Source organism: Gossypium hirsutum, chromosome D10 (assembly GCF_007990345.1).
Source record: "Gossypium hirsutum isolate 1008001.06 chromosome D10, Gossypium_hirsutum_v2.1, whole genome shotgun sequence".
Lineage (NCBI taxonomy): Eukaryota > Viridiplantae > Streptophyta > Magnoliopsida > Malvales > Malvaceae > Gossypium > Gossypium hirsutum.
In genome coordinates, this window is record NC_053446.1 from 11868322 (window position 1) to 11881722 (window position 13401).

General features: G+C 33.7%; 2 protein-coding genes and 1 pseudogene across 3 annotated transcripts; 2 read left to right on the forward strand and 1 right to left on the reverse strand.

The window, feature by feature from the left end:
- Nucleotides 1–1166: 1166 nt before the first annotated feature.
- Nucleotides 1167–2545, forward strand: LOC107914266 (metallothiol transferase FosB). Its single transcript, XM_016843131.2, has 3 exons — nt 1167–1646; nt 1727–1841; nt 1946–2545. The coding sequence occupies exons 1-3, from the start codon at nt 1480–1482 to the stop codon at nt 2234–2236; spliced, it is 573 nt and encodes a 190-aa protein (XP_016698620.1). The 5' UTR covers nt 1167–1479; the 3' UTR covers nt 2237–2545.
- Nucleotides 2546–3068: 523 nt separating this feature from the next.
- LOC107915960 (B-box zinc finger protein 19) lies at nt 3069–4501 on the forward strand. 2 transcript variants are annotated; one of them, XM_041103118.1, is made up of 4 exons: nt 3069–3396; nt 3624–3720; nt 3800–3915; nt 4012–4501. In XM_041103118.1, exons 1-4 carry the CDS (start codon nt 3310–3312, stop codon nt 4204–4206), a joined length of 495 nt encoding a protein of 164 aa, XP_040959052.1. In that variant the 5' UTR covers nt 3069–3309; the 3' UTR covers nt 4207–4501. The 2 variants fall into 2 exon arrangements, with proteins under 2 accessions (XP_040959052.1, XP_016700625.1); XM_016845136.2 differs by having other exon boundaries at nt 3070–3402.
- A 1335-nt stretch (nt 4502–5836) lies between these two features.
- LOC107914290 (UPF0183 protein At3g51130-like) lies at nt 5837–9318 on the reverse strand (annotated as a pseudogene).
- Nucleotides 9319–13401: the final 4083 nt, after the last annotated feature.

The window sequence follows — 13401 nt, forward strand, 5'->3', positions numbered from 1 at the left end:
TCTGTATTTATGTTAGATATGCAAATGAATTTTGAGAATATAATGAAGCTCAGTGATTATTTGGGTATTGTATTGATAAAAATAAGAAACATTATATCTCTTCATAAACACAACTTTTAATATCATATTTTTTAAATAAACATAATTATTCAGCTAATATCTCTTAAATAAATATAACTATTAAAGTAAGAGACACAACTATTCAAGTAATATTCCTTGAATAGTTATAATTCTTTATTAAAAAATCAAGTGATATAACTTTTTATATTTAAGAGACATAATCATAACTCTTTATTAATAATCAAAAGATTATTTACACAATTTCATTTATAATTATTAGAACACGATAAATAGTTAAAAATATTCCAACAATCTTTTATTACTATACTTGATATCGGCCTCTTTGATTTGGTAGTTGAAACAGGGATTGCATCTAGTGGCAGCCAGCAGTTGTATTACCCAACAATCATGGTCCGAGAACTGGCATGCCTGCCTGCCACACAAATGATGTAATGTTGAATCCACAGTGAAATCCGGTTGGAATGGGGAACAGATACTAGCAACTTTCAGCAGTAATTTATGAGACATGGTGAAATTATTACCTAACCAAAATGCAGCCAATGGTCAATAGAAACGAACTTGATAAATGTGATATTGTAATAGGGAAACATCAAAGAAATTTCTCACTCTTTTTGGAACCTTGTACATGTCAGTGTTTAGGAGACGGCTTTGCTCTTTCCTCGTGTTTGTTTGGTTATAACTTTCAAAATCACCATTTTTGGAAACAAATCAACCATAATCAACATTAGCCGACAAGCCAAAAAACCACACACCTTTGTTTATTTCTTGCAACTTGATGGAAAGAAAAAATTCGTAGTCAAGTTCGTAGAGATGATCTGTACTGAAAACGCGTGCTGAAGCAGTAACTAGCTTGAATTGAAATCCACAAATTTATGTGAATTATGAAATATCTTCTTCCTCCAAACTAAAATGTAAATTTTTAATTTTTGGTAAAGAAAACAAAATATATATTAAATATTTGTATGGTGAAAATATACTCGTATTGGATGTCCGACACGGACACTAGAGTTTGAGTAACATATCCAATGAGAATTTATAATTGAATAGACTGGAATATATAGCTGATAAAAGTCAGAATCCTCTACAATCCTTTTTTATTTAAATACAACTTTTGGTAAGAAGTTTGTACCTTGTTTGATATCTTCAAGTTAATATTAGACATTTTTCTGGATGTTTTGATATATCTAAACCTAAATTTGGGGCCAAAAAAATGTAATATTCAATAATAGTAAATGTAACAACTGTTTAATGTTTCTTCAAGGCAATTTCTCTAATGTATAGACCATTTGCTAGGAAAGTTCCTGATAATTACTTGAATTTACTTTATAAAAAGGACCACAAGGCAGTAACCTATGTGTGCAAACAAGTGAGAAAGGAAGAAGAAGAAGAAGAAGAAAGATGATGGAAATTGAGGAAGTAAGCAATTATGAGGCATTGCCATTGCTCTCATTGAATCATGTATCATTGTTGTGTAGATCAGTTTTGGATTCTATGAGGTTCTATGAAGAAATCTTGGGCTTTGTTCTCATCAAACGCCCCTCTTCTTTCAAATTCAATGGAGCTTGGTAAGCTTACTTACCATGTTTAGTTTTCAATGAAGCAACAATAAATGACTCCATCATCATCTGCCGTAAATCTCATGCAGGTTGTATAACTATGGCATTGGGATACACTTAATCGAGAACCCATCCATTGATGATTTCGACACCATTGTCGAACCACGGCCAATCAATCCCAAGGATAATCACATATCATTCCAGGTATAATTTTCAGAAAACTCAGGCTGCAAGCCTGCAACTTCAATTTTTTACATCACTGACTATGAAAAATGTTTGGTGTTGAAACTGTTGGCTGGTGATGACAGTGTAGGGATGTGGGGCTTGTGACGAGGAGGCTTGAAGACATGGGGATGAAGTATGTGACAGCAGTGGTTGAAGATGAAGGGAATAGGGTTGACCAGGTGTTCTTCCATGACCCAGATGGATACATGATTGAGCTCTGCAACTGTGAGAACATCCCAATCCTTCCACTCTCTTCTTGTTCATTCAAACCAAGGCTAAGCAGCTTCAACAGGGCTGCACCAACTAAATGTGGATTCATGGAAAATATGATGATGGAGAGCTTGAGCATGGATATATTGAACATTTCATTTTAAATTTTCCAAAAGAGTGAACAACTTTCACTTCCTTTTGATGCCATTGTTTGCTGTATTTGTTTAAGAGTTCTTGTAATGGTCTGGTGCCATGATTTCATGAAGAAGTTATAATCTGAATTTATTTATAATTATATATATCTATACTTTTTAAGAATAGATAAGGTTTCTGATTGTGTTAAAGTTGAAATATGGCCTCTGTTATAGACCAAAAGGATAAAAGAAATGATCTGTAAAAGACTAAGAGAGTTGCCTGCCAGTGTTATTTGTGAAATGTCAAATTTTTTTATAAAACAATTTTCATTATGTGAAGATGTCTGCCTCTTATATGGATTTTCAATAATTTGGTTTATATACATTTACATATTGTTACCTCTTATATGGAGTTTCAATATATTTTTTTCTTAAATGTTTCATTAGGTTGTGGGTGGCATATACTCAAAAGAATCATATGTGAAAAAGTTTACTATCAAAGAGATGATATTTTATTAAATCCAAATTTAGTTCTTGCAGTAAGTGAATAGTTTGAATCAAATAAAAAGTTGAAGTTGCTAACAAATTCTAAAGAAATATATATAACCTGTGTCAGATATTTTCAGCCAGTTGTGTCACTAAGGGAGGAGATTACAGAACCAATGAAGGTGAGAAGATGTTTATGTGGATGCTAGCTAGATTTCCAAAAGCAGCAAAAAGGAATTAAGAAAACCAGACCCAAAATAACAATAATAGTTATAAAAAAAATTAAAAACTCTGGGTCCCAACTCCCATGGCAGATATGTGACTGGTGAACAAAGGTTAAAGCAAGAAAGGTTCTCAACCGCACAACTCAAAAAACCCAGTACTGTGAAAAGCTTGTAACGTCCATTCCATCAAGTGAGCAAATACCAAATGAACCAAACCAAAAGTTGTCATGTCTTTGTTGTCTGATTATTCAAGTGCCCACATTTTCCCCCACTCTACTCCAGTCCAGTCTCATAGTCCTTGTCATCATCAAAATCACGTCTGCTTATAGTTTCATTTGATTATAGAAACAGCTTGTTTTTCATTCGTTTCTAGGACGTATATATTATTGTATTATGCGAACCCTTTGTGATGGTTGTGAAAGTGCTGCTGCTGTTGTCTTCTGTGCGGCTGATGAGGCTGCTCTTTGCTCTGCCTGTGATGTAAAAGTTGGTCCTTTTCTTTTTCGTCATGAAACTATGCACTTTGGGGGTGTGCTTTAGTTGTTAACTGGATCCCATGTAGTTCATTGTGGGAGACACGATTTTCCCCGTAGTTGCTTGCTTTTCAAATGGCTTGTTTTTCCTTTTTTAGAATTAGAATTGTTTCATTGGTCTAGATTGTCCTGAAAAATTGAAACCTTGCTTTGAACTATTGATGGATATGGCAGGTCCACATGTGCAACAAGCTTGCCAGCCGACATGTCCGGGTGGGTCTGGAAAATTCAAGTGATGGTCCTCGCTGTGACATATGTGAAAACGCACCTGGTATGCATTTCAGGTGTCTTTTTGTGTTTTATTTCTTCTTTCATTACAGAGCTATTGTTTTATTGGAATGTGTATGTAGGCTTCTTTTACTGTGAGATAGATGGAAGCTCCCTTTGTTTGCAATGTGATATGGCTGTACATGTTGGAGGTAAAAGAACCCATGGAAGATCTCTTTTATTAAGGCAGAGAGTTGAGGTTTGTCACTTTTAATATCTTTTGAAGATAATTTGAGTTAAAATGTTGCTCTTGGAATTTTATTGCTTTTTTTTTCTTTTTTTTTCCTTTATGCAGTTTCCAGGGGAAAAATCTGGTAATGTAGAGGACCCAGCTTCACAACAGGTGGGTCCCAATGACACCAAAAGAGGCCAAAATCAGATAGCTAAAACAACAGCAGGAGAGAAGCAAAAAAATCACAAGGATTTTCCTGTTGAAGAGAAGGATGCTAAAGCTGATGGCCATCATAATATGGGATCTGAAATGAATTGAATATGAAGCCTCATTGGTGAAGCCTCAAAAATCTTATAATCTACCCACTGGAAGCCATTAATGTGTTTTGTTTATGATGCCAAAATGGACACTCTTGTTGTTCGTATGGATCCCGAATATTAATTCTAAGAAAGATGGCTGATCCTGCAACGGCAGTAAAACAAGTCCATATAGTTAATGTTCACCAAGATCCTTTACCTTCAATCATCAGTGTACCAAAATTGTGTTAGTTTACACTGTACGCCAAATGCTACTGTAATACTACCTTGCGGAATGGAGTAAGACAATTCTTTCATTAGGTTTGTTCCTGAAATTTTGAATTCTACTTATGTCGGTGAATTGGAGGTGGTAAAATCAACTACCCATTATTTGCCACGACATTCCCTGTTAAAGTAAACTGTGAAGCCCATCAGCCTTGAACCTAAAATGATTCGAGTAACTCGAATAATTCGAATATCAAACTATAATATTTTACATTTTTACCCTAAACTCCTAAACCTTTTTTACTTTTCCTTCAAAACTTTTACTCCTTCCCACTTCCCCCAAAACTTTTACTCCCCTCCCCTCCCAACCCCCCAATCTACCCAAAATCCATTTCCCACCAAAATTTTACTCTACCATTTATTTTTCTCAAAATTTTACTCCCAAAAACCCTTAAAACCTTTTATTTTCTCCCAAAATTTTTACTCTCTCCCACTTTTCCCCTAAAACTTTTATTCCATTCACATCCCACCTCCCATCTACCCCAAACCCTCCCCCCTCCAATTTTTTTTTAATATTTTTCCTCCAAAATCTTACTCCCCTATTTACTTTCTCTCAAACTTTTAGTCTCCCAAACTTTTTATTTTTTCCCTAAACTTTTACTTCTCACCCTTTACCCTCAAATAAAAAATCAAAATTATCCAAAAAAAATTCACTAAACATAAATAGTAATAATTTTATTTATATCTACTATTTATATTATTAAATTAAATTTCACATTTTATATTATTTATATTATTGAATTGTTTAGTCATATTGAATATTTATATTAAAATTGAATTATTAATTATGCCATAAAATATTCGTGTTAAAATTTTATATTAGTATCAATTTTACATTTTATTTTTAAAATAACTTTTATTAAAAAAATCATATTTTTACATTTAATATATTTTTTAATTCCAAAATATACAGTGACAAGAATCTGAAGATAATTGAAACAAATAAGCAAGCAAAGAAGCTAACCAATATATAAAAAATTAATAAATAAATTATGAGGTAATAAAAGTTAATAAAAATTTTGATTAAGGTGGACAAATTTTATTATAATAAGTGACAGTGGTTATAAGGACCCAAAATTATTTTTTAAAATTTAACTCGAACAAATACATTCGATTCGATTCGATTCGAATTCCATCTCACTCGACTCGATTTGAGAAAACTTCAAATAAAATTAGGATGATAAAATGAGATTCGAAAACTCGATTAACTCGAAAATTTTCGATTCGATTCGATCGAATACTCACCCCTACTCAACCTAACTTATAACTTTCTGTCAATTTGACTTTTACCTGGGTTGAAGTCCCAGCAACGAAATATTTTTGCTGTTTACCTCTTTTAATTGCTGCTTGTTGTGTTTCGCAAAAGGAAGGAAAAACTGTTAGGTGCCACTATTGAGATGACAAAGGTTGAGGAAACATTTTGCTTAAGACTTTAGTTGAAAAAAAAACAATACTTCTTTGGTCAGGAAAAAAAAACTATTATTCTTCATCAGCTGCTTTCAGCACCTCTGTGTTTTACTATTCAATCTTGTTATCTCTTGTTTTCAGTAGGCCCATTGGTCAATTTTAGCGACCATACATGTCCGAAACATGTTACTACTAGAAAACATCACCTTCGTTCATTGAAACATAGCATTTTGCATTTCGTGATTCCAGACCCGTCAGTCCCTTGATGGCTAAATGAAAAGGAAATTGAGCGAAAGTGAAATAAAGAATATAATAAATTAATTATACAGATCAATACAACTGTACAATCATCTACGAACAATACCTGGCACCAACAACTTGTGCATATCCAGCGATGGTTCACCAAGATAGGAAAAGTGTTACTGCTGCGATATAGCCATTCTTCAAAACCTGTTAATAGCAAATATCTTCAGTAGCAATCCTCTCTCGCTATCATACCTGAATTATAATATATTAGCAAAATAACTAAATATTGAACACATAAAAGCATTTAGTTCTTGGCGTAACTCTGTTTTAATTGTTAATTCACATCGTGTAAGGAGCTAGGATGTAATCGCACTTATCTGCAAACTGAAATCAACATGACAAGGATAGTTCGTGTGTAGAACAAACTTTTTGACTTTATGAGTCTGCGAACTACAAAAGCAGACTAAGAATTTATGGCCACAGATCCTAATTCTAATAGTAAAATGACTTTAGAAAAAAACAGAAATAATAGGTACAAAGATATATCTAAATGCCTTCTTAACCATATAGATAGCTGAAAGAAATTAATATATGTTATAACGCTGCCTTGTCTTTAATTTTGGGTGTTGGGATTAGTATTTATTTTCAATACCTGGCCATCAAATAAGATGTCAAAACCACGAGTACAATAATAGCAGAAATAATCAGCACAAAGAGTGGTCCGAGGACAAGGATCATAAGCAGAATGAATAACCATTTGGTCTATGTGTAGACAAAATCAATTTGCCATGAGGGAGGGAAATATGCAAAAAATTAAGGCATAAGCTGCTAGAGAAATCCTTTTCACCCCACAACAACTGCAAATAAAAAAATAAAGTATCATGCCAAACTACTTGGTTTATCATCCTATGCAACAAACACCATAGGTAAAAGCTAATGTGTATAACGAGCATAAAAACCCCTTGCAACATTGCTACCTGCATGTGGTAGATTCCACAAGGACGCCCTAATTCACTCCAGACATCCTGCATGAAAGGGAATAGCATGAACTTAGTAATATCCCCCCACGAGACTAGAGAGAACAGTTAACGGCAGAGAAGAGAAAAGAATATAAAGTTAAATCTCTTCAAATCAATTTGAGATTTACCTGAGGCGATGCACCAAAAGGAATGTGCTGGCCTCCAACAGTGAAGAACAATTCTTCCCCAAGCTGGCAACATGGACATAGGAATTTGTTAGATTCAAATATTTGTCTCTATAACAAGAGACCAGTGGTACTCTAAAACCCACTGAAGCAAACAGGCCAATGAATATACCTAGAGCAAAATGACTCATCCCTTTTCTAAAAAGACCACTGGATTTCAATAGACAATCGAAAAAGAAAGGAAGAAAAGTAAAGAAGCATTCAGCTGCAGAAATGAGATGACCAACTGACTCGTATTAACAACAGAACCAAGGAAGATAGAAGTCAAAACCATGGCATGCACTTATTCCATGTACAGGCTGCCAGCAGGTAACGGAGGAGCAGAAGCCTTGTCCATTTAGGACCCAACACCAACCTTTTCACCTGCAGAACCATCATATATTGATACACGCAAGTAACAGGAATGGTACCATCTGGAAACTCCAAAGACAATTCTGCTGTCAAGTAAACGAGCAAAAATCAACTTATTGAGAGTTAAGAGTAGGCATGAGTAGTGACCATGTAAGGAGAAAAAATTAAAAAAACTAAAAAACCTTCTCCATCATGGCAGAAATCTGTATGCTGACTTGGAAATCGGAATAGGAAAAGCAAATGAAAGACCCTGCAAAATAACACAAAAAAAAAAACTGCACAATTGGAGACAAAGTTAGAACCACTGAAATAGAAAGCACACCAGTATGTAAATATAATCAAGGTACATACCAGGTAGAATTGGGTACTAACACCTATACCTTTATCATAAGTTTCGGGATAGGTTGGGCCAAAAGAGAGTAGACAGCTACAAAAATAGCTGGAGTGGATGGTCCCCTGAATGCAGGAACAAGGTTGATCACCTAAGCATGTATGAAATATCGTAGGAAAATAAAACTTAGGGCTTAATGAAGACGTTTAACACTGAAATTTCGATAATGCATAGTCTCTAATAGAGAATCTAAAATATAGAAAATAAATAAATTTAAAAAATACCATAAACAGATAATGTGGAGGAAACTATAAGAAAGTATTAAAACGAAACATGTATGTGAACTGAAAAAAAGAAGACCTGAGACGAAGAGTCCAAACCCAGATGAAAACCATGATCCGGAAGCTTATAAGAATATCAAGCTTAAGAGGCTCCTGCGCAACAAAAACATAATGTTGAAGGTTGGTATGAATATAAACTTATCCTGACCACATAGTAAAAAAAGCAGAGAAGCAGACGCCAAACGCCAAACGCCAACTTTACCAGCCAATACATATATACATGTAATACATTGCGAACATCTCCGACTGCAGAATTTTGTATATCTGAATTCCACGTGAAAGAGATTCACCTTGTACTGAAAAGTTCAACAAACTACTGAATCGCGAAAAACTAAGGAAACAGTACATTTAATAGTACAGGCCAAACCTCATCATAATACTTCACATAACAACATCGCAAATGTTAAGCTGTTGCTCTATTTGAGCAAATGCTTCACATATCGGCATCCCTGAAATAAACAGTACAAAAATGAAAAAAAAAGCAATCTTATAATCGTAATTTCAACTTCTCAAGTAAACAAAAACACAGACAACAAGATAAAATCAGTAAACACGCCAAAAAATAATAATCAATTTATTCTCATCAGCTGCAAGCTTTCAGCAAACTTTTTTGAAATTTAGTAACGATAATCATCTGAGATAAAATATTGCCTAAAATTTTGATTAAAATAAAATGCAATTAATAAACCAATCAAGATCCGTTCCAAGATTAAATTAAAGAGAACAATTTGAAAATTAAAGAGGCAAAAAATTTAATTTTTCACGATAGTTGTTTCTTTTGCAGTGAGGGGTTTAGTGGTGCACATTGATTGGCGAGGAACGGTTAGAGAGCTAGTAGCTAGAGAGGATGTGACCGGCGATGGAGAACCTGGATGGTTGCGCATAAGGTTTGTGGAAGGAAAAGAAGAAAAAAAGAGGGGAGAGGAAGAAAAAAACGGAAGGAGGAGAAAGAAATAATAATAATAATAATAATAATAATAGGAGAGCGAGAAAGAAAGAAAGAACGAAAAGAAGTTTTTTTTTCTGACATGGCATGCTCATGTGGCTGCATCACATCAGCTTCATCGGTAAATACTAATAATTAACATAAATTTTGTTAATTTAAAGGTTTAATTGGGTGTAAAAAATTCAAGGAGACTCCATTGATATAAATAAAGATATTTTGATAATCTCATTTTCAAATGTAAAAACTAGGGTAATTTACCAATAAAATTCTTTTTTTTCAAAAATTACCGAAATGGGCCCATTTTTTAATTATTTACCGAAATGATCCTTTTTTCGGGAAATCGCGTCCACGTCAGCGCGATGTCAGGGTACGCATCAAGAAATCGCGTCCACGTCAGCATCTCGCGCTGACGTGGAGGCGATTTCGGCCCGCGCGTGAACAGTACCCAATGGTCAAAAAAATAAAAATACCAGGCCCATTTCGATAAATTTTAAAAATATAGGGCTTTTTCGGTATTTTGAAAAAATAAATTTTGAATCTTTTTGTACTTAGTATTATTTTTTTAATCAATTAACTCCTCAATATTACATCAATAGCAACAAGTACAAAAAAAATTCAAAATTGTTACCAACAAGATTTGAACCAAGGTACTAAGGGAAAAGACATCTTAAACAACTAAGCTAAACTAATAAATAGACATATTATAGAAATACTGTTATTATCTTAATTATATTACTTACGTTCTAACGATTTATCGGACCTATTCCATACACGTGTCAAATAAAAAAAAATAATACAACAATTCTGTAAAAACAATCCGGTGTTTACTTCAAATAAATAAGGAAAATAATGATTTGAATGTTTCAAAATTCAATTTTAAACCGAAAAAATCAAAATTTAAGGGCAAAAAAGGATCTTTTTCGACGAAAAATTCGGCAAACTGCCTTGACAGTTTGTCAGCGGGTAGATCTCGAAAAGTTATTCGAAATAAAAAAATCGTCTCAATCGGATAACCGAGCCAAAAGTTATGGCCTTTCAAAGTTTTCCAAGCTAAAAAACATAAACTGTTCATCCACGTCAGCAAATCGCGTCCTCGTAGGCGCGATTTGTGTCCACGTAAGCAAAGCGCGCTGACATGGACACGATATTCTGACATGTCCCCTGACATCGCACTGACGTAGATGCGATTTCGGAGAAAATGGCACATTCCAGTAAATAATAAAATACCGGGCCCATTTCGATAAATTTTAAAAAAAATAGAGCTTTTTTTTAGTAATTTGCCCTAAAAACTAAAAGCATCTAAATCCTACTTTTTTCCGTATAATGTTTTTCATTGCTTTTGCAATGGAAAAGTACTTTTGACTTTTCCACAGTAACGAATAATACACCCTTATTTAAGACATACCTTTTAGAACCCCGCTCCTAGTTTGTGTGTTATTAATTTTATGACAAAATAACATCTTAAATTTGGTAACTTTGATATGTTAGTCTCAAATTTAGTAGTTTTTTTCTCAATTTATTCCTAAATTTAGATTTAATTAAAGTGAGATGATAGAGCACTTTAAAATTTCATGACTAAATGTTTTTTTAACTTTTTTATTGTTTTTGCCTTTTTTTTGTATTTTTAAGTGATGACATTACACAATTGTTGGAAAATTTTGGTTTAGAAAACGAGTTTGTTGCGCAAGGGAAGTTTAAAAATTTTATAAAATCAAGCTTTTGTGTTATTTATAAAATAAACTTTACCAAACTTAGTACTTGTGTTTTCAACTGAGTGGTCTAGTCCTTTCTTGACTTTTAACCAACACGATTTTCTTCTCTATTCTCAAACCCTTGTTTGCTTAGAGAATGAACTCTAATTACATGAACCAATCAAATAATGAAAACTTTTTAGTTTTTCAATGAGAAAAATTAATTCTCTAAGTTATAAACCTAACTCAAGTCCTCACAAAATAGAATTTATTTAGGAAATTAATCTCTCTATATTTCGGTAAAATAACTATGCTTAATGATGATGTGTTTTGACCTAGCCCAAAGCCTATATATATAGGAAAAATCATAAGAGTTCTACTTGGACAATAGGAGACAAAATAACAATATTTTGAATATAAAAATCACATATGTGTGTTGGATACAGTTATATATGTCGATGCTTTCTTTTCGCAACATCGTTTTACTCAGAGATATGCAAATATGTAACTCGTTACTTAATGCCATGTTCTTAAAGAAACTTGGTGAAATGCCTAAACTCACCACCCTAGTCAAATTGAAACTCTTTAATTTTACAATTAAACAAAACCTCAATCATTTTTCATAAAGATGATAAAATAACTCACGAACTTTGACATTTTCTTCAACAAATAGACTTATGTGTTTCAACTAAACATGTCAACAAAGCATACATAATACCGATAACCTTCTAAAGCAATAGGTGTTGGACCCCACATATCTGACATAACCAATTAGAAATGAGAGGTATGTTAGAATTGAGTGACCCGAATTCTTATTAAAATAAAAAACAGTAATAAAATAAAATAAAAGTAAAATCCATATAGAACTACACGTCTTTTATTTTATTTTAGAATAAGGTTTTTAAACCTTATTAAACTTCATCTATTTGATATTGATAGAATAAGGTGTTTCAATCTTACTATACTCATTCTATTATAATATGGTTTTACAAGCTTATAAATAGACATAATCTACTCCTCTTGTATTAATTCGAATTCGACATAGTGAATTATCTTCTCATCTACCTGTGGTTTTTTCCCGAAAGGGTTTCTACGTAAAAATCTGTGTGTTCTTTTTTTTCTTTGCGATACATTGTCATTATCGACGTTCTATTTTTCGCAAATCAGTATCAGAGCTTTTGGATTGTTCATTTCAATCATGGTAATGGCGTCTTTGAAGTATGAAATTCCACTATTAGATCACAGTACCAGATTCGTGTTGTGGCAGATAAAGATGCAGGCAGTTCTTGCACAGATGGACTTAGAGGACGCCCTCCTAGGGATAGATAATGTGCCTTCAAAATTGACAGAGAAAGAGAAAAAGTGTAAGGATTGAAAGGCGTTAACACAGTTACATTTGCATTTGTCTAACAAAATTTTACAGGATGTGATGAAAGAGAAGACCGCTGTTGCATTATGGAAGAGGCTAGAACAAATATGTATGTCGAAAAATCTAACCAGCAAGTTGCATATGAAGCAGCGACTTTATGCTCATCGTTTGGAGGAAGGTGTGTCTATGCACGAACACTTAACAGTGTTTAAAGAAATTCTCTCAAACTTGGAGGTCATGGAGGTTCAGTATGATAAGGAAGATCTAGGGTTGGTTCTACTTTGTTCGTTGCCCCCGTCTTATTTAACCTTTAGAGACACGATTTCATATAGTCGCGAGTCTCTCAAAGTTGATAAGGTTTATGATTTTTTGACCTCGTATGATAAGATGAAACATCGTATGGTTAAACCCAACTCTCAAGGAAAGGGTCTCATTGTTCATGGGAGACAATATCAGAATGCTGATGATGATCATGGAAGGACATAGGAATGGAATCCTCGCGATAAAACTAAAGGTAGATTGAGGTCTTCAAACAGAGGTAAAACTTGTAACTTCTGCAAGAAAAAAGGGCACATTAAATCTGAGTGCTATAAGCTGCAAAACAATATCAAAAGGAAGGCTGCGAGTCAAAAGGAAAAACAACCAGAAAAATCTAGTGAAGCTGATGTTGTAGAAGACTACAGCGATGGTAAACTTCTAGTCACTTCTGTCAAAAATTTTAAAGTGAGGGATGAGTGAATCTTTGATTTGGACTGCACCTTCCATATGAGTCCCAATCAGGATTGGTTTACAACTTATGAACAATGTCTGAAAGTGTTGGTTTGATGGGAAATAATGCTTCGTGTAAAATCGCGAGTGTTGGAACAATTAAAGTTAAGATGTTTGACAGAGTTTTCAAAACACATAGTGACGTGCGACATGTTCCAGAATTGAAGGGAAATTTAATTCCGTTGAGTACTCTTGATTCAAAAGGGTACAAATACACAGCTGAAAGTGGGATTTTGAATATTTCTAAAGGTTCCCTCGTTGTGATGAAAAGGCAGAGA